The 21,580-nt window shown below is 41.2% G+C and overlaps 3 protein-coding genes across 12 annotated transcripts; 2 read left to right on the top strand and 1 right to left on the bottom strand.

Annotated features, from left to right (window-relative positions):
- The first annotated feature begins 984 nt into the window (after positions 1-984).
- On the top strand, positions 985-2,066 carry LOC129728931 (uncharacterized). The gene is made up of 3 exons (XM_055687408.1): positions 985-1,095; positions 1,167-1,250; positions 1,302-2,066. Exons 1-3 carry the CDS (start codon positions 985-987, stop codon positions 2,064-2,066), a joined length of 960 nt encoding a protein of 319 aa, XP_055543383.1.
- Positions 2,067-4,075: 2,009 nt separating this feature from the next.
- On the top strand, positions 4,076-4,852 carry LOC129728930 (uncharacterized). Its single transcript, XM_055687407.1, has one exon. It carries the CDS (start codon positions 4,076-4,078, stop codon positions 4,850-4,852), a length of 777 nt encoding a protein of 258 aa, XP_055543382.1.
- Positions 4,853-5,365: 513 nt separating this feature from the next.
- LOC129729507 (ras-like protein 1) lies at positions 5,366-20,969 on the bottom strand. 10 transcript variants are annotated; one of them, XM_055688123.1, is made up of 7 exons: positions 20,369-20,951; positions 20,064-20,306; positions 19,830-19,993; positions 10,110-10,353; positions 7,969-8,109; positions 7,783-7,898; positions 5,366-7,711 (listed from the first exon to the last, which is right to left on the bottom strand). In XM_055688123.1, exons 4-7 carry the CDS (start codon positions 10,246-10,248, stop codon positions 7,535-7,537), a joined length of 573 nt encoding a protein of 190 aa, XP_055544098.1. In that variant the 5' UTR covers positions 10,249-10,353; positions 19,830-19,993; positions 20,064-20,306; positions 20,369-20,951; the 3' UTR covers positions 5,366-7,534. The 10 variants fall into 10 exon arrangements, with proteins under 10 accessions (XP_055544098.1, XP_055544099.1, XP_055544104.1 ...); XM_055688124.1 differs by having other exon boundaries at positions 20,064-20,224; positions 20,546-20,951; XM_055688129.1 differs by having other exon boundaries at positions 20,631-20,951.
- Between the last annotated feature and the right edge of the window lie 611 nt (positions 20,970-21,580).

Here is a 21,580-nt window from a genome sequence, read left to right as displayed (position 1 = left end):
TCCAGCTCATATCCGTTCACTACGCTGCCAGTTGCCATAATCGGGACCTTACTGGCATCAGTCCCGATGGGCGGGTAAGTGCTTTTGGGTGTTGGGAGCGGCTCTATTCGCTCCGTCAGAGGTGCTTCTGGGTGATTGTGGCTTTTGCGAGGAGTCGACTGTCCCTGGTCCGACGCTCACCACCCCTAGGCGACCTCCCGCTGCTGGTCCGGGACTGTTCGGTACTGTCAGTGGTCACACCTGTATTGTGCGCCCTCGACGATCGCCACACGTCGACCCGTGGTGGCATGCAGCTCTGCCTACCTTTTGACATTTTGGGCAAATTTATTTGACATCATGGTTGTTGTTTGCCCGTGTTTGCCCCATGTTAAAATCGGACAAATAATTATCTTTGACCAAATTTTTATCTGTCAAAAAGAGACAAATATTTGACGCTCGGTCAAAGAGTGTACTACAGGCTTAAAGGTTTATGCTGGATGAAACGTCAAACTGAGACGATAGCAACGATCGGTATGAAAACGGGTGAGTGAGCAAAATAGCCGCAGTGTACACAGCCGTCATAACAACTTAAATAGTAGCGCACTGTTGAGGATACCCTTACGGGAGTCACTTCACGGTGAGATGACAACCGTAATAGGCACGGTGAAGATGATTCCCATTTGATTTTGTCAGTAGTAAGCTATGAATTTGATTTTTTAATAAACCTCACTTCACTCTAATAGTTGCTACAAACTAGACGTGTGTCTATCAGGTTATGGGCCCAGCAACGCTAGCTCCATAGTGACCTATATCTGCGTAGTAACAGAAGTAAAAATGTCGCTGAATAGAATTGAAGATGATGTTGGTAATAACATAAATGCTAACCGAGGACAGGACAGAGGAAGGTCTGGTTCCAGGTTTCCTGCGGCGGGTGGAATTACGTTACCAGCGACGGAACGTCTTTGTGGACGGGAAAATTACACCTCGTGAGCGTTTGCAACCAAGATGCTCCTGATTCGAGAAGGAACTTGGGACGCTGTTACACGGGATGAAGACGATCCGGCGGATGGTAGTTCCCTTCGAGTACTTGCCACCATCTGCCTCAGCATCGAGCCAGTAAACTACAGTCTGGTTCAAAGTGCAGAAACGGCAAAAGCGGAAGGAAGAATTTGAAAAACGCATTCCAGGATGACGGGATGACCAGACGGATTGGTTTGTTGCGAAAACTGACCAGTATCCGGCTGTCCGAATGCAGTTCTGTGGAGGAGTACGTAAGTCAGCTGATGTCGACCAGTCACAAGCTCTCTTAAGTTGGCTACAAGGTCGACGATACGTGGTTGGCGAGTCTTCTTCTGATGGGCCTACCGGATATGTACGAGCCTATGATTGTGGGCCTCGAGGCGTCTGTGATCAAGATTAACGCGGATGCAGTTAAGGCCAAAATCCTCCAGGACGTGAAGATGAGTAGTGTAACAAAGTCCAGTTCCGGTGACGGTGCATTCTACAGTCATCCTAAGACAAAACAGAAAGAGAAAGCCGCAATAAAGTGCTTCAAATGTAAGCGTTTGGGGCATTTTGCGTCGGAGTGTCAGAAGCGAGAGGCCAATGACAAAAAGGAGAAGAAATCATCAGGCAAGCATGCTGCATTCAGTGCCCGTGAAGCGTCGTCTGGCGCGAACGAGGACTGGATTTTTGACTCGGGGGCAACGTCTCACATGTGCCACAACAAGTCCATTTTGAATTGTGTCAAAGAGGTGGTGCAGCATATCAACGTAGCGAACAATGCGGAATCTTTGGTGGTTGCAACCGGAACAGTAAACCTCGTAGCAGATGTGCAAGGTTGTTCGTGCGATTTGATGATGGCTAATGTCCTATGCATTCCAGACTTAGCGCTCAATTTAATGTCGGTGAGCAAAATTTGTAACAGCGGATATCGTGTAGTCTTCATGACGGGCGCTTGTGAAGTTCGATCGAAATTCAACGAACTAGTCGCTGTTGGCAGGGAGGAAGGTGGCCTCTACAAGTTGTGCTTGGCCAATCAGCAAGTTTCGTGTGCGGCAAAGGAAGCAGACGACATGGTTCTTTAGCACCGGCGAATGGGTCATCTGCACCAATAGAGCCTAAAGCAGCTACGTGAAATGGCTAGTGGCATTCGATTCCGGGATGCAGTTATTCCCACGTATACTGTATGTCTACAAGGGAAGCAGAATCTTCAGCCATTTAAGAATAAGGGCACTAGAGCAAGTGAAATCCTTGAATTAGTGCATTCGGATTTATGTGGGCCGATGGAGAACGTATCGATAGGCGGAAGCAGATATTTTTTGACGTTCATCGACGATGCTAGTAGGAAGGTGTTTGTCTACTTCCTCAAGTCAAAGAAGCAGGTGCTGGATTGTTTTAAGGATTTCAAAGCTTATGCTGAGAATCAAACCGAAAAACATATCAAGCGACTGCGGACGGACAACGGCTTAGAATACGTGAACCAAGAAATGGAACGGTTTTTGCGAAGTTCAGGAATTCATCACGAAATGACGGTTCCTGACAACCCGGAGCAAAACGGTCTCGCTGAGCGAATGAATCGGACCGTGGTTGAAAAAGCGCGATGCCTGCTATTCGATGCTAAGATGGACAAAGCTTTTTGGGCGGAAGCTGTTGCGACTGCTGTATTTTTGATCAACCGATCTCCGACGAAGGGGTTAACTGTGACTCCAGGAGAAGCATTCGGTGGCAAGCAACCAGATCTTTCTGACCTGCGAGTATTTGGCGCAAAGGTAATGTGTCATGTGCCTAAAGTCAAAAGGCAGAAATGGGATGTAAAATCTGAATCAGGGATTTTTGTCGGATATGCGGTTCAAGCGAAAGGATTTCGAGTTTATGTTCCAAGGACCAAGAAGGTTATTGTAAGCCGTGATGTCGTTTTTCTGAGTGAGGTAGCAGAAACACCGATTCTGAACGAATCAGCCGAGTTGGTTGAGGATTGGATACAGTTAGAGAGCTGTGGTTCAGTCGATCAAAAAGTGATTGTTCCTCCGTCCGATACACCAAACAGTAACAACCACGAAACCGACGACGAGTCGGATCTCGACAGCACGTTTGGTGATACCGAATGTGAAACCGACTATGGCAGCGCAAACGATACTGTGGTAACGATGTCTTATCCAGCACCAGCGCTCCCTCCGCAAAAAGAGGATCCACACAATGTGGTCAGGCGCAGTGGCAGGGAGCGCACACTTCCAGGCAAGTATACCGATTATAAGATGACTTGCAGTATTCTTCCTCAACACATTCCGTGCCCACAGGAAATCGACGAACCCCAGTCATTTAAAGAAGCAATAGGCTGCGGTGATGGACAGTCGTGGCAGAAAGCGATGGTAGAAGAATTCGAGTCCTTGAAGAGCAACAAAACCTGGGAGCTAACTAAACTTCCTCCAGGACGAAAGGCGCTGAAATGCAAATGGGTTTACAAGCTGAAAACAAATGCCGACGGATCGGTGCAGCGCTATAAAGCTCGGCTTGTAATTAAGGGTTTCTCTCAGATAAAGGGTGTCGACTACAATGAGACGTATTCTCCAGTCGTCAGATATGCCAGTATTCGCTATCTGCTGGCCCTAGCTGCACAAATGAACCTTAGCATTTACCAAATGGATGCAGTGACGGCTTTTCTTCAGGGCAACTTGACAGAGGAGGAAATTTATATGGAACAACCCGAAGGTTTTGTGGACAAAAAGGATTCCAAAAAGGTTTGTCGTTTACGAAAGGCGCTTTACGGTCTAAAGCAGGCCAGTCGGGTCTGGAATGCCAAGCTTGATGCGAAATTGCAGCTAATCGACTTGAAACGCTCGAGTTTCGATCCGTGCGTGTACTACAAAGTCGGTGATGATGGCATTATTATTGTTGCTGTTTACGTTGACGATTTTCTGGTGTTCTCCAACCAGCCGAGATGGGTAGAATTCGTGAAAAGACAATTGATGGAGAAATTTCACATGAAGGATCTCGGGGAAGCGGAACAAATTTTGGGCATGCGGATCACACGTACTGAAGATTCAGTAATGCTGGATCAACAGTTTACATTGATGAACTACTCAAACGTTTTAAAATGATTGACTGCAACCCAGTGGGGACGCCCGTGGACGGCAATCAACGATTGTCGAAGGAAATGAGCCCGAAGGACGAACGTGAGAAGCAGCGTATGGCATTGGTTCCGTTCCGTGAATTAGTGGGTGGCCTGCAGTTCCTGGCACAGTGCACTCGGCCCGACATCGCTTATGCTGTGAACTCCGTGAGTAGCTTTAGCAGTAATCCGGGGGAAGCGCACTGGTCGGCAGCAAAGAGAATCTTGCGTTATCTGAAAGGAACGAAGCTGATGAAACTGGTTTACGTGAAGAAAAATGAAAGAGAATTCGAAGGGTTCAGCGATGCGGATCGGGGCAACGACCCCGAATCAAGACGATCGATCACTGGTTATGTATTCCAGTTTGCTGGTGGATCGGTGTCGTGGAGCTGTCGCAAACAACCAACCGTTGCGCTCTCTACGACTGAAGTAGAATATATGGCAATGTCTGCTGCAGCACAAGAAGCGTTGTGGTGGCGAGGATTCCGGAGCGAAATATTCGGAGTTCATCAACCTGTTCAAATAAACTGCGACAATCGCAGTACAATATGCCTAGCTGAAAAGGAAATTGGGTATTCACCCCGCAGCAAACACATCGATTTGCGACACCATTTTGTAAGGGAACAGGTCGAGTTAAAAACTATTAAGCTGCTGCACGTTGAATCGAAGCAACAGAAGGCTGATGTTCTGACAAAACCGATTACTGGACAAAAGTTTCTGGATGCCATGAAAGCTTTAGGAGTTACTAAAATTCATGCTTAAGGGGGAATGTTAGTAGTAAGCTATGAATTTGATTTTTTTATAAACCTCACTTCACTCTAATAGTTCCTACAAACTAGACGTGTTTCTATCAGATTTGCACGCGTCGTTTTTCACCGTGAGATTTTTTCACTTCGTTCTCACCGTGAGGTGACATCGGTAATAAGCCCCTGTATATTTTTGGCTCCATTTTCATTTCGAACCCACCGTGGTTCCATATTGTTACATATTATTTTTGGGTCATGAAAAGATGGTTTCTTTTCATAGGCCTGGATGGATCTGATATAAACCCAATGAACATAAAAGAAAGGTGAGGAGGAAGGTGTGTTTTCTAGTATTAGTAAAAGCTTCAAACAACTACACTAACTCAATGGTTAACACAAATAGCTACGTCACTATTTGGCATCAACTGTGAGCAGAGGGGTGCGTGCAAGTGTCAGAGAGTTTCCCCACTTTTGTTTTATGCTCATTTATATAGACCTACGTGACGCTGGATAAAACAACCAACTACTGAAATTGTTATTAATGAATCAATTTTATTTAATCATTATTTTGACTTCAATCGTTTTCCATTCGTGACTTTTTTATACATTAGAATTCCTCCATTATGTTTACACACCGCACTGGAAACCTCTCATAAGCACGAGCAGTGCACTTAAAAATATATATATCCGTTCATTTTTTTTCTCAAATTTTCAATGTTCAGATTACTGATGCATTAACCTTTACCCTAAGGTTTGGTTGCACATTTTTGTTGCAGGCATTTTTAATAAACATATTTGCCGGTACTTACACAAGTTCAGCTGAGTGCTTGAAGTATGCCCTATTTTGCGTTCCTAACGATGTCGATTTTATTTGCTAAACAAGCAATATTACTTTCGAAAGATTTAAAATTCATGCAAATTAGATAAACAACATTTGTTTAGTGCCTTCATTTATAATTTTCTCTTGCAATTGGTATTGCGATGCGCAATGTGAGATTCTGCAGCTTTACGCTGCCTTCTCAACTAGAGTGTACCAACCACCATTTGATTTTTCCCATGCGTAATTACACTTTGCCAAGTAAATACTTCTTATAAGAAAGTACATACAAAACTTACCCAGATATAAGTACAATACATTATAGTTACATTCTTTTCAATAGTAGGTAGTATTAGGTTTCTGCGTTCATGTCGACGCGATCATTTCTACTTTGGCAATTCGAAATAACTTGACCGTATTCAATTTTTTTGGAACACTTGAGCGCAGATTGATTATTTGTCTTTAGGTATATAGGAATAATATTCGGTACACGACTATGTAGTCATGGTAATTTTGGTACGTACAAGTAATGCATTAGTACCATGATGGTCTTTACTGTTTTGAATACAGTGATGTATGTACTTACTTATAAGCAGCGTAAAATTAGTAGGTAGAATACACATCACTACTGTTGCGTCCATTTAACTTCCCATCGAATCTGTTGATCACTTACACCTTGAACGTAAACCTGGCGAATGATGCCAAATGGCATTAAAAGATTCAAATGCCGACCGAGTGAGTGTTCTTAATGCTGCGAGAGCCGATTGATGTTTCGTTTGAAGCACGAAATGAGTTGTTGATGTGATAATATGACGAGCAGTGTAGAAAAAATATTTGCCTTCACTGTGAATGGATTATTGAATGGAGTTTATCTTGATTAAGCAAGCCACGCGTAGCTTATAGATTTACGTAAATGTGTTTTATCTTGTTAAGAGTTACGAGAATTGGGCATGCAAATTCAATACATAATTATTACTAGCGGCCTACGAGCATAATTTAAAATGGTAAACAATATTTCGAAGACAGTGATTCCACAGTTACAAAATATCATAAAGTAACTCTAAAGAGTACTGAGAAAGTAACAGTTAGTGATACTTTTATTCTTGTGTGATATAAGGTTTTCTATGCGCATCGATTAATATTCTAGTAATAACTTTGCAGTTAGTATGATTCGAACCACAATAAATCGTTTACCGCTTTTGCTCAAGCTGCAAAATTGTTTTTTTTTTTATAATTAAAATTTTGCTTTCATGTACAAAATTGGAATCTCCGCGTATCTATGCGTTACTCTTCGAAATGGCAAAATAAATTGGTTAATGACTCGATCATATTGAAATCGAGTTCACATACCGTCATGCTCTTGGCAAAATTCAAGTTGCTGTATACCTATAATTCTCGGTTTCTTTTCAGTGAGGTTTTTTTACAACGAGACGAGAAACAAACTGAGTTTAACCTAATGCAAACAAATTATTTAATCTTGTCTGGTTTCAAAATACAACTAATTATTAAGACAATCACGTTGCTCGGTTGTCACAAATATTGCGTTAAAACTCGAATGCTTGTTAATCCAGAAACGTTGAAAATAAGTTACCAGCAGTTTGTTTCAATTTTATTACCAACTTTATATGGTATATATAAACGGGCCAGGTAAATATAGAAACATGCGTCTCGAGCAAGAATACCAATACCTGATTCACGGTGAAAAGCTTGAACTTGATTAATGATTTTTTTTCAATTTCTGTTAAATGTTTGAACAAGGCGATAACGCAACTTAATTGAGTGTTAGCTTTGTGCGATCGTACAAGGGCTCACAGATTTCCTTCCTTTGGGTAGCAGTCGTTAGAGGGGCAGCACTCGATTCTCATTTATGTAATTGAAATGAAATTACAGCAGCCGACACTTGAAACGGCGACCCGGTCCTAGCTTGTTATGCTTTCGGTTCTTTTTCCCTCTTTCCTTGTCTTTACGGATTTCGCGGACAAGTGTGTAAAAGGCATCGTCAACTCCCATTCGGGTTTTTGCAGACGTTTCAACGAATGGAACACCGTACTGCTTCGCCACCTGTGAACGCAAAATGAAGAGTTTCAGAGTATTAGCATGTTAGCATGTGTTGAATACAATCAAAAACTTACATCTCTCGCCTGATTCATATCGACTGCCCATGCTTGCAAATCACATTTGTTTCCAACCAGAACCATGGGAACTTCTTCGGCATCTTTTACGCGCTTTATCTGCTCTCTATATGTTCCTATTGTGAATAATAAAAAACCATCAGTTTGATTATGTGTAAACAACTACATGATCTACATTTTACGTACCAATATCTTCGAAACTTTTGGCACTATTCACCGCGAAAACCAGGAGGAACCCCTCCCCTGTTCTCATGTATTGATCACGCATAGCTGAATATTCTTCTTGACCAGCAGTATCCAGGATGTCTAATAGACAGGTTTCACCATCTGTACAGACAGAGAAAAAATTGTTTTATTTTGAAGCGCAATAACTCGAAACCAATTCTCATGATTCTAAAAAGCAGAGTACGATTTTTGGTATAGGTCTACGTTTTTGTTTTCTATACTGGAGTATAAACGAAGAGATGCACAGACGCGATTTCCCAGACTTTCTACTGCCTTTCCACGCATATGGAGCTGTTCCAGTTTTCATGTAGTTTCCTATAAACATGGGACAACTATCGCTGGAACTGCAGTACATCATATGCCTAATGAGTTGTTTACGGCTAATTCGAATTCGTTTTTGCGGGGTAGCAACACCAGAACTACAAATGCCATATGAAATAAATGATGCTGGATGAACCTGTTTCCTTCCTGTAGAAGACTGAATCACTGCGATCATTATTTGATCTAATGTGGTATGCCCCAACTTACTCTAAGTGCCAACGAGCAAGTTCGTCACTATTTAGCGAGTTGATGTCCTTGCGGCATTGCACATTTGTCCCAGTAAGGCAACGCACTCCGTATGAAGTTTATTACCTCACCGGGACTTTCCCTCCAAATATCGGCAGGTTCTTCGTGCCCCTTACCGAAGATACGCAACCTGCGTTGCATTTGCAGAGTAGGTGTTCGATGTTTCGCTTTCGATGCCGCAAAGGCGACATTTATCATCAAGTTTGCTTCTTGAAATTAACTTGCTCGAACAGTGCCCCGCCATTAGAATTGTAAATGTCCTCAGGTCTCTCTTATTGAGCCTAAGAAGTACGAAGCTCTTCTTGCGATTTGGCTCTGATTCTTTTTTCGCTTATCGTAATGCGCTTATGGTTTTTCATTTTGCTCTGATGGTCGCTTTCTCCCATCCTGCGAGTTCAGCTTGTAAAGCGCTTGGTGAGACTCCTCAAAAAGGTTCTGGACCAACAAAGTTAGTGGATGATGCTTGTCTGGCTAGTGGGTCAACCTTCTAGTTTCTTTCGATTGTACAGTAACCAGGAACCCGGAATAAATTAACCTGATTTTTCTTAGGGTCGTAATTACGTAACTCACGAGGGGTGGGGGGTGAGCCAGTTACGTAACTGTGATGATGGAGGAGGCAGGTTGTTCAGCGTTACGTAATTTTAGGAGGGGGTAGTATCCCACGGTTTTTTTTTAATTTCTGGCCTTGAAAATCCCACTCTTCCGAGAAACTTCGTTTGTTTGTTCAATTTTTAGCTACAGAAACGGTGCTAGCTCGGCCGCAAAAGAAATTCGACATAATCCAGTTCTTATCTCACTATTAGTATGCTTCCGGCCTTGGTAGCAGAATCGAAGCACTAACCCGCAATTGCTCTGAATGCGAATCTCTGAGTTCAGTAAACAGGTAAAGTCAAATTTCAACAAAGAATTGTTAGTTAGTACCTGAACCTAAATGCGAGCGTTGACTAATTTATCGGTTGTTACATATTATGTTATTGATTGCCATATAATGTTTTGCCGCCAAATTCAAAAGTCTAAATGACAGAGTTGAGGATTTTATTTTCAATGTACTTTCAACGTATATTATTATTATTAGGTCCAACGTGCGTACGTCAAGTTGTGGGGAGAAAATCTATTTCGAGGAATAATAGTTTCGAAGGAAAGATTTACACTAAGGTCGCTTTTTACGCGAGATATACGTGCCGCGTAAAAAAACCGGGTAAATTTCGGAATCCGCGTAAAAAAACCCGCGTAAATTTTGCAATCCGAGTGAAGAGAAACCGAAATCCGCGTAAAATAAAATACCGCGTGAATACTGGAATCCGCGTAAAAAAAACGCGTAAATTCCGGAATCCGCGTTAAAAACGCGTAAAAAGCGACCTTAGTGTATTTCTAAAATTGTTCCAAAGAATTCTCGCAAGAAAATGTTGTAGATAATAAGCTTCTTACCTAAAGAATTGCATATGAGCTATTGTAAAATATTTATAGGTAGTACCTATATCAAAAATATATCCCACTAATATTTAATAACCTATTATAACGGACCAGTAACTTACCAATGACAACTTGTTTCCGATAGGAGTCCTCAATTGTGGGATCATATTCATCCACAAAATGGTTTTGTATGAGCTGTATCGTGAGAGCCGACTTTCCAACGCCTCCTGCACCTACCACTACTAATTTGTATTCCGTCATTGTTTAAGTCGAAATTCCAGTGAACGAAGGGGGACGTTTTTAATATCTAAGTCTTTGAATGGAACAGTATTTTATACTGTTTAAAACACGCACCATTCGAATATTCTGCAAAAGAAAAAAGATATTACAAGAATAGTCTTTAACTGTTTAAAACGCATTCTTATAAACAATGTTATGAAAAATAATTATGGCAAATGAAAAACAGCACTTGAATACATTATTTTGCATTTAATTTAAAATGACTTGCTTAATCACCGCGGAGTGGATGGAGGGTACAGTGTGCCCCATCTACAAAAAAGGCGACAAGTTGGATTGCTGCAACTACCGCGCAATCACGTTGCTGAACGCCGCCTACAAGGTACTCTCTCAAATTCTGTGCCGTCGACTATCACCGTTTGCAAGGGAATTCGTGGGGCATTACCAAGCGGGATTTATGGGTGCCCGCGCCACCACGGACCAAATATTCGGGGTACGGCAGGTCCTACAGAAGTGCCGTGAGTATAACGTGCCCACACATCACTTGTTCATCGATTTTAAATCGGCATACGACACAATCGTTCAAGACCAGCTATGGCAGATTATGCACGATTACGGCTTTCCGGATAAACTGACACAGTTGGTCAAGTCGACGATGGACCGGGTGATGTGCGTAGTTCGAGTTTCGGGGACACTCTCGAGTCCCTTCGAATCTCGAAGAGGGTTACGGCAAAGTGATGGATTATCGTGCTTGCTATTCAACATCGCTTTGGAAGGTGTGATACGTAGGGCTGCTATCGACACGAGTGGCACGATTTTTAGAAGGTCTGTTCAGCTCTTTGGCTTCGCCGATGACATTGATATTGTAGCACGAACCCTTGAACTGAAGGCTGAAGCCGGACGAATTGGACTGGCCATAAACGCATCGAAGACCAAGCACATGAGAGGAAGAGGTTCCAGAGAAGACAGTGTCAACCTCCCGCCACGAATTCATATTAGCGGTGATGAAATCGAGGTGGTAGACGAGTTTGTGTACCTGGGCTCACTGGTGACTGCTGACAACGACACCAGCAGAGAAATTCGTCGACGCCTTATGGCAGGAAATCGTGCCTACTTTGGACTCCGGAAGACACTCCGCTCGAATAAAATCCGCCGCCGCACGAAGTTAACCATCTACAAAACACTGATCAGACCGGTAGTCCTCTACGGCCACGAAACCTGGACTATGCTCGTGGAGGACCAACGCGCCCTTGGGGTTTTCGAACGAAAGGTGTTGCGTACCATCTGTGGTGGAGTGCAGATGGAAGATGGATCATGGCGGAGGCGGATGAACCATGAGTTGCATCAGCTGCTGCGAGAACCACTCATCGTTCAAACGGCGAAAATCGGGAGACTACGGTGGGCTGGGCATGTCGTTAGGATGTCGGACGACAACCCGGTGAAACTGGTTCTTGATAACAACCCGACTGGAACAAGGCGACGGGGCGCGCAGCGAGCAAGGTGGCTCGATCAAGTGGAAGACGACCTGCGGGGCCTCCGCAGACGACATGGCTGGCGAGCTGCAGCCATGGACCGAGTTGAATGGAGACGACTTCTTCGAACAGCAAGGGACACTTCGGCCTGGAGCTGACTGGTAAGGTAAGGTAAGCTCAATCACCGCAAAGTAAAGATCTCAATCAAACGTTTAATTAATAGTACAATGGTAACCCACTACTAATTGTGAAGCTTTAAAGTAAAGCCATCGTTGATACTGCATCCCTGCGAGTAAAAAAACAACTTGGTGCGGTTCTAAGCCTTTTATACGGAACTAAAACTAAAAATATATTCCCACGTACAAGTACTAGATGATGGATGAATCCAGTATATTGCCAGGCTACGGTGATACTACAGTAAAACAAGGCGAGACATATTCAGAAAATTCGTCGACTGACAAAACGCGATGACGAAGTACATATCTGAGCGCTATAGTGGGCTATGGCCGAGATCAAAGAGTGAGAAGGGGTTCCTGATAAATGAATGGAAGATATTGTATATTCAGTCTGCAGAAAGGCGGTAAATTGAATTACTGCAGTTGTCACATTTCTGTGCACTGGCCATCTGACAATTATTTATTTGTTTGCTATGATTTATCTGACCAAAGCCTTAATAAATATAACCAACCTAATGTCAAGTTTATAAAATGTTCGTTCTTTTAATCTTCTGCATGAATTTATTCACGGGTTCGTTGAGGTCAAACAGGGGTTCAACACGAGCAAAAGTTCGAATACAGGCGGTGACAGGCTCATTATAGCCAAATGATGTACGACGGTATGGGGTTTGCAGAAATCTAGTTGAACGCAGAGCGCGTTGTGAAGATCGAAAGTTCACAAGAGAGCAGAGGCGTCTCGTCCACCTGTTCAAACTGTTCATAAGACAGGTAGACAATCTCAGACAAAAAGTTAACCGTTTCACATTTTTGGAGTGGATGAAAAATCATCGAAAGTAATTTATTTGTAATTGTAATGTTATCCCGAACATGCTTATTCTGTTGTCAACTTAGTGGAATCTTATTCGCCGCAAAGAATGTAACCTGATAGGTTACACTTCAAACTACGCCATACAACTCACACGCAACGCAACCCACACTCAGTAATGACTACCGTTTGTTCAGGCCTTTCATTTGAACCGAGAGTCGTTCAAACACTTCTCTGCGACAGGGCAAACGCAGTCTGCTATGTTCACCACTACTAATGCAACGCCTTGCGTAAAAATGACATTTTTGGTTCAAACTCATTGTTGAACGAAAAGCCGATAGCAACGAGAGAAGACATTCATTATACACCCTCTCTTCAGTGTCTTTTCACCTGTTTCGTTTTGCCTTTCTGTTTCTTCTCTCGACATCGTTGAAATTCGAGAGAGACCATGTGGCCGCGAGAGTACGCAGATTTCAATCTTCAGAGCTTTCGTAGCAGATTCATTCATTATTTTTCTGGGTGTGGTGGTGTTTTTTGGTTTTCATTCAAGCCTTTTCATCCATTTTGTTCATTCGAAAACTTGAACGTCGTTTAGCCCGTAAAGTACACGTTTGTCTTTTACGCGCTAATTACTTTCTAGTTTAAAATTTTATCATCGTCTAAGGATACGATTTAGCATGGAACTAAAATTCGACAAAGCTAGGTTCTTTACTCACTTGAAGAGCTTAGAGGCAAAAACCTAACTTCGACTGTCGTTAGAAAAAAAAACTGCAAAAAATTATTCTGAAACGCTTAGGCTGGCAGAATAATCTGGCATTGCCTAACACAACGGCATCCGTTGAACGAACTTTATCAGTTCTTCGATGGATCAAGAGTTATTTGTGGCTGTAATAGGGCCAGAATCGGTCATAGTTAATGACAATCATGATAATAGCTGTGGAAAACAGATTTCCTCTATGAAATGAAGCAGATATCATTTTTCTACGAAGAAATTATCGACAATTAGCGCTCATAATAGACAGTAGGATTCCTTTGCCATATAAATAAATGAAATTTGTCCAATCTTTCTTCACAACATTATTGTTTCAATGTAGCAAAAATTGGTTGAACAGGTAGCCCACTTGGCCACGCGTCGCCTCTGCAAGAGAGTGAGTCGATTTCTCCACAAAGTAATTTAGCTATAAACAAAAGCAAAGCCAAAAGCAAAGCCTTGGTGCTACATTCCAATTCGGAACTACACCTTCTGTTTATTATACACAGACTTCGCAGCCAACTGTTAAGTGTACAGGACAATTGCGGGGCTAGCGCTACGATCCTACTGACACTAACAGTCTTTCCCGAGTCGAGACTCGAATCTACGACGACAGGCTTGTTAGCAGCAGTGTCATATCATTGAAAAACAGTGCAAATAACAAGGGCCCCATGTTGCTTCCTTGGGGAACTCCTGACTTGTTAGTGAATTGCGATGATATACTTGAAACAAGTTTTACGCGTAGAACTATTCCACGAAGGTACGAGCTCAACCGTTCAACGAACTGTTGGAAAGCACATAACCGCGAGATTTTACACAAGAGTATTACATAGTCCAAACGATCACAAGCTGTCTTGAGATCGGTGTAAATCGCGTCTACCTGAGCTTTCTGTTGTATTTGTGGGATACACGACGAATTGAAATCAAATAAGATAGATAGGCCAGTAATGCGGCCCGTCATAAAACCATGCTGAGTGATGGAGATATAGTGCTTAGTGCGAGAAAGCATATAGCCACTTTCTATGATCTCAAACATTCTAGGCCCAGCAGAAAGGCCAGTAATGCCACGATAATCTCTAACGTTTTGCCGGACACCGGATTTAAGCATGGGAAACATCAGTGACTGCTTCCAATCTGCAGGAAGCTAAACTGCCGTTCCAAGCATAGTTGTCCCATGTTTTACACAAACCTTATGCACGCTGGGACAACTATGCTTGGAACGGCAGTAAAGACAACAGCAGAAATTCCATCAGGACCTGACGAATATGACCGTTTTAATTTTTTAGCAGCAGCCAATGCCATTTCGGTCGTAATTGTAAAGGTGCTCAAGTTAACTAAACAGGAAGGAATATCAGATGCCGCTAATTTGGCTTCGTGGTCAAAAGTAACTCTATCAGCAAAAACGAACGCAAACAACTTTCAGAACAGCTGACATGCCTCAGATTCCGATGTATGTACGAGCGCTTCTGTATGTACAGAAGCTTCTCGAAGGTCGGTCAGCACCTGTAACAAGTGTGACTTATACAGTGTGATGCTGAAAAACTCTTCTAGTCTTTGCCCCGATTGTGTTCCAGCCGTTGTCCCCAAAAACTGCATCTAAGCTCTTATAATGTATAATGATCATTGTGTGCTTCGTCGCGGCTCGAAGGTAGATGCGATGAATAGATTTTTCCGCTGCATTTGACAAAATGGATCACGAAATAGTTTTGGCTAAATTGGAGAGATTAGGCATTGGCGGTAGTCTTCATTGTTCGCCGCGCTCGTCCCTGACTAACAGGAATACTTCCGTTAAAATAGATGGTCACGTTTCATCTCCTTTCCAAGCGAAATTTGGCGTTCCGCAAGGTACCATTTATGTTTTGTTGTACATGAACGATATAAATCACGTCCTGGAATGCCAAAAGGAATCGTAGGCCGATGATCTGAATCTTAACTATGTTATAAAAAAACCGAGCGATGCCCTCTTTCTCCAAAATGAACTTTGCAGCTTGGTACAAGACAAATTGAACGGTCCTCAAATTTAATGTTTTGAAATGCTCTGTAATATCCTTCGGGCGTAAACGACGACTACGTCTTAAGCGGCACTGTTATAAACGCGAGAGCACCGTGAAAGACTTTGGAGTACTTCTCGATTCTTCTCTAACGTTCAAAAATCAAGTGTTATATGTGGTTCGATTTGGCGAATACTTCAGGGATGTGTACTGCTTGAAGGCTCTATGTTGCGCTTTAGTATGGTCGGCGCCGGTGTAGTTGTATTACCAAAACGGAATCAATAGAATCGAGGCGGTTCAACGAAAGTTTGTACGTTTTGCGCTGCGTCATTTTCAGTGCGTGACCGAAATAACATCCCAGCTATACTGAACGCTGCAGGTTAATACAACTGGACGCAGTCAACGTCAGAAGAAATGTCGCTAAAGCCTGCTTTATCAGTGACTTGCTGACATCCAATATAGATTGCTCTGAGCTTCTCAGTCGTTCAAACGAGAACACCCGCAGACATGTTGTTCGGTTCCATACGTTTGTCAGCATAGGCAGCTCCAAGACGAACTAAAGGTTGGATCATACCGAATACACGACTCGATAAAATGTATTTGTCGCGTGTTCAACAATTGTTTTGAATGTTTCGATTTTAATCGATCTAGACGTGTAATTAGAAATAACTTTTTAAGATTTCTATTAAATTTAGTCCTTACTTGTTAATTCAAGTTTTAGTTCTAGTCATTGGGGTTGTGTCTACCTGTTGACTGTACAAATGAATAAATTTTCAGACTCATCAGAGTAACGCTCGAAATTGCTCTTCGTAAGCGCTGTATTCAGTTGACGATGCTTGCGCTGAGAGTTATTCCGAAGTCGTTTCAGTTCACGTAACCGAAGAGTACCCAAAGCTGGTGAATTAGGACGCTTCATTGTTTAAGTTGAACATTGAAAGAGGTTTGGATCGTACCTAAATTTGAGGACCACAAAGTTGCCCATCTTCTACAGAGAATTGCTTAGATTGGCCATGAGAAACGGTTCATGGTTATATGACCAGTCTTAACAGATATCTGTCACAAGTTTGTATTTTTAAATCGATTTTCCAATAATTTTCTTTGTATAAAATATTTTAAAGAAATTTGATTTGGTTTGAATGAAAAGTTCCCGAGACTCAGAAACTCCGAGAAATATCCTCCCGGGGCGCCTTGTAAAAGACGCTCTAGAAGTTGAAATGATACTCGTTTGTATCTTTCGAACAATGGATTATTATCAGATCGATGTAATCTAGATGCATTCGTGGCCAATCTAGTCAACAACAGTTAATGAATTTATACTCTATTTACCCCTATTTCATGCGAACTGTTTGCAAAATCGTGATACTGATAAATAGTAAATTGTACAATAATGATCACACACTTCCATGAATCTATGGTTACGAATAAGTTCAAAAGCTTCTAAGCTTGTATTTAAAATAACATTTCACATTTACAAGGCTGATTTCTATAAACTTCTTGATTTGAAATGACCATGTGAATCTTCTAACATCATTGGAATACAACTATTGTTAAAAATTCAAAGTTAAAAAAATGCTCTAAAACTTAAGCTTCTTTCATGAAACATAATCTCGTTTCTTATTAACATTTAATTTAAAGTATTTATTCCCAAAAAGGAGTCGTTCTCTGATTGGACGGGTCATTTTCGATTTTACAAAAACATTTACCGTTTTTGTAAATTCGAAAATGGTACTGGACACGAATTTGAGGAATATTTTAAAACGAACGTTGCTTCTAGTATCCTATCATTTTATGTAGCGGTCAATACAAGTCAAGCAAAAAAATACTGAAGTGTCTAAAATGTGCTGTATGGAACAAAAATCTAAACACTGCGATATCATCAGAGTGGATGAGAACTACTAAGGACATACTGACGCGGCTTGCGTTGCGAAGACGGTTCGCCTTACCGTGGGTTAATGTACAGCCCTAAGTAGAGCTAGACATTGAGAGATCGAAGCAAGCTGTGATCAAGAACGAACGTGAAAATGTTTCTCGTCGGAATTTTTCATTGTTTTTTCAAGTTTTTATAAGTTATATATTTTCTATCTGGAAAAGGAATGTGTCTACGTTTATTGAATGAAGGCCGCTGTTGTTTCGGTGTGAATTCCGAGTGTTTGATTTGAATCGCGATGAAGTGTTCCGAGGGTTGTCGAGTACGGTTGGGGATAGTGCAATAATGTCGACGTATTTTATTTAGCCTCCCCGTCGCGTAATCGTTATATTTGCAAAGGGTGGAGTAAAAGGTAATACGGTTGCGTGCAAAGGGTGGAGTAAAAGGTAATACGAAATGTGGCGGTTTCCTATTATCGGTGAGAGTGACGTCAATGTTGAAATCCGTGAAAGATTCGTGCAATTTTGTGGCTAATTTGTGAGAGCTGCATTTCTTTTTCGGTGGCGGAGCACGTTTCCCGCCAGCCCTTGCCTTGTCATAAGTGTGTGTGAGTAAGTGCAAGGTGAACAAGGAAAAGCGAGAGAAGTGCGAGTGCAGGATGACCGTTGCTCTTGCGTGCGGCACTTTCTCGCACTAGCATGATGGTTCAGAGAGGACGCGGGAATTAAAGGATAAGTATTAGTGTTAGTGACGTTTTGCCTGTGTTTTTTGTTTGATTTGCATGGCAAAAGGGAAGCAAAGTTTTTTTTTTGTTTTTTTTTTCTCTGCTTTCATTTTGAGCAGTTTTATGCCCTTGTTTTATGATTTTTCTAGCTTTTGAGTAAATACTGAAACACATAGACAATTTTTAATTTAATTAAGTAGAAATCTTGTCGGTCAGCATGGCAAATAAATTTTGATTGCGATTGTTTTGGCATTTTGTTGAATCTAATTATTGCTCGGTCTTGTTAGATATGCATATTTGCATTTTTTAAATTTTCTAGCTACGAATGCATGAAACATTGCCAGTTTTTCATACTCAGTAGGTATCTTCGCTTCATTATTCAAGAAGTAAATGGTAATCAACGCGAAATACCGTGTCTCCGCGTATGTGTCGGTAAGAGGGAATAGAGCGGTCGCGCATAACTTTCCGGGGTAAACGTGTTTTCGGCCCAGGTGAGCTTTGCTCAACTATGGATTTTCGGTGTGTTGTGACTGCCGAGGTGTACAAAACCATTTATTCGCAGACTGTCCACCCGTAGGTTCTATTTCAGCACGCAGTGATTCGGAGTAGGTTCCGTTCGTTCGATAAATATCGTAAATAATTAATCGCGACAAAACATCGTAATTAATCGCCACCAATTATCGCAATTATTTGCAATTTATATCAGGATTATACGCGACTCGCCTGTCAACGCACACATCCTTCTTTTTCTTTCTTTTTTCGTTCGTTTCAAACGGCGATGGCCAAGCAAATAGGCCGTTTTTGAAGTTCTCTTGCTGACCGCTTGCAGTATTGTTTTCGGTTAATGTATATCTGGTTGCTTCGTAACATTGTGTAGTCAGCTGAGATAAATCAATGAGAGATACGTTTTGGTAGTTGCATAATGACTTCATAAACAGATTTTCGAATATTTGAGTCTGTCTTGATTAGGTTATAGGTCCGGTATCCTTGCGTGCGCATTATTTTTGCGATGTTACATCATCAACCGGAATAAGTTCGGATCGCGTTATGATTTCCGTAAAAGATATAATGAACTCGTACGCGCGATTTGTGGTATTATGAACCCGGTATTAGAACTCAGCGCATCGTTTACCAAAACGAAATCTGCTGCAAACCTTACCCTTTTCTCCAACATCCCAGTGATTTCTCGTGGAAGTGCAGAGGTGTTCTCGGCTTCCAATAAAGCGAGTATCACGTCAACATATTCCTATACACACTACTTCTTTGACCTGCATTCGGATGCGGCCGGCGCTGGTATTGCCTAATATAAAGATTAAGGTCACCAGTTTTTACACATTGAGGATGAATGTTAATCCCAAGCATCATCTATTGGTTCTCTGTGTAATTACAGCTGATCTGGCAATAACGGAGTAGCAACCGCGGGCGGTCAATCATGCTCATCATGCTCATGCTCAGCCCTAAGTAGAGCTAGACATTAACCTGCGGCAAGGCAAGTCGCCTTCGCAGCGCAGGCCGGGCCAGTATGTTTACGGCCTAAAAGAAAACTAGAAAAGATGGAGGTTTTTGGAAAACAAACAATAGTCTATTTGTTTTGTTGGTAATTATATAGCTGTACTGAAACTTCGTCAGTAGAATAGTTCTTATCGTTGGTATATTCGTAATTCGGACTAACTCTATCCCTTGGGGGCTGTCATAAGCAAAACGTGTTGTAAATAAAATTTTGATTTACACATTCATCCAATTTTACTGGCATACATTCACTGTTGCTCTTAAAATCAAGTAAGTATTCGATCTATACGCTTATAGTTTATGTGTTTACCTTTATGATTGAGTGCACGCCCAACTTTTCGTTCACAGTACTATACTCGATTAATCCCGGTCGGAATCCACCAAAAAGCTGCATTCAAACATAATATTTATCCGTCTGCGTTGCTTGCTAGTATTTGCGAAGACGCGATTAGTAATAACTAATCATTCAACACACTGCAAAAAATTTATCGAAATATTAGTATTTTGATGATCTCTGTAATTTTTGTTCAAGCACTATAAAAACCTTTTTTGCTGAGTTATTCCAAAATGTCCGCTATCAAGAGTTAAAACTTTTTTCATTTACCATATAGACATTATTCACGATTCTTTTACGGGACAGGTATTGTTCAATTAATGAGTAAACTTATATTATACTTTAGCCAAATCATGGCTCATTTCGCATCACTAGCAAAACAACAAGTGGAGGTATAACAAAAAAAATAGCTCAAGTCTGACAAAGCATAAGGTGAGGCAAGAATGTATTCAGCTGCAAGTCAAAAACTTTTATCAATTAGTCAAGCATAAAACACAAAATTCACGAATAATCACTCGTTCACTTATCGAGCTTCTTTGCGATGGCTCAGCCAAATTTTCCGGTTTTGTTCCACACTTGCTACCTATTTTTCTTCAAACTAATGACGATGGTTTTTAGTCGAAAAAGGGCGTTTTCCAAATCAAGTTAGCACAAATAAAACAATCAGTCATACACAATGTGTAATTGTTTACCCTATTCAAAAAAACCCAGTATTTCCATTCTATCCGAATGGTATTTTGCTTCAATCGATTCTCAAAAAAAAAAAAATTAATTTACTTTTGTTCTGCTGTCCAGACCGATACGACGCGAGAAGTGAGGCAATGCTTCTTCTTTTCTGTATTTTTCTATGCACAGGTTTATGCTCACAACACTCACGTCATTTAACAGACTCCGGCAAAGTGGCGTTTTACAATCGTCTCTCTTTCGAACAATAATCTACTGCAGTTTGTATTCAATATTTTCTTGTAAAAAAATAATACTTCACAAAATGTCCAATCGAACTACTACAAATGCTTCGAATCGTTCGAATCGTATGCTGTATCACAAACCAAACCAATTCTATAATATGCTTTAGCTAATGACACTCGCAATACTATGCATTACTATTTGCTGACTGATGATTTCCTGGGTTTTCTGTGAGATAAAACAGAACAAGGAATTGGCTCTACCAACGTTGCTGATATTTTCTATAGTTGTAATGTGAGAAAAAAAGAGAAAAACATATTTTTGCTCTTGTTATCACTCATGCGCAGGGTTGCCAATGTTCCAGTTTAAACTGGATTCCTCCAGTTTTTTTCAAGTGATCCAGTCAAACAGTTTATTCCCAAAATCTTCCAGTTTTTTCAGATATTTGCCAGTTTTATCCAGTTTTTTATTCACTCAAGCTCCGATTGGTTTTCGGAAATATTTTTAAAACGGAAATTTTGTAGATTGATAAATTATTATGACAATTCTTAACAAAGGATGGCGAAAAAATTTTCAACATAAAATTCCCTGATTGAATCACAGTGAATAAAGTATAATCGGATTAGAAACCCAACACTAGATGTCCCGAATTAATCTTTCGTCTCCTCTATAACTTAATTTTGAGATAGATTGATTGCGTAATTTTAAATTTTGTTGCTGGAAATTTTTCAGTCTATAATTTTAACAAAATGTAACAAAACAAGACAGTTCTGATTAAAATGAGTAATTTTTTGCGAAGAGTTATCTCTTATGATCCAAAA

The sequence above is a fragment of the Wyeomyia smithii genome, chromosome 3, assembly GCF_029784165.1.
Source record: "Wyeomyia smithii strain HCP4-BCI-WySm-NY-G18 chromosome 3, ASM2978416v1, whole genome shotgun sequence".
Taxonomy (NCBI): domain Eukaryota; kingdom Metazoa; phylum Arthropoda; class Insecta; order Diptera; family Culicidae; genus Wyeomyia; species Wyeomyia smithii.
Note: the sequence above shows the minus strand (reverse complement) of the source record. Positions and strands in the feature narration are given on the sequence as shown.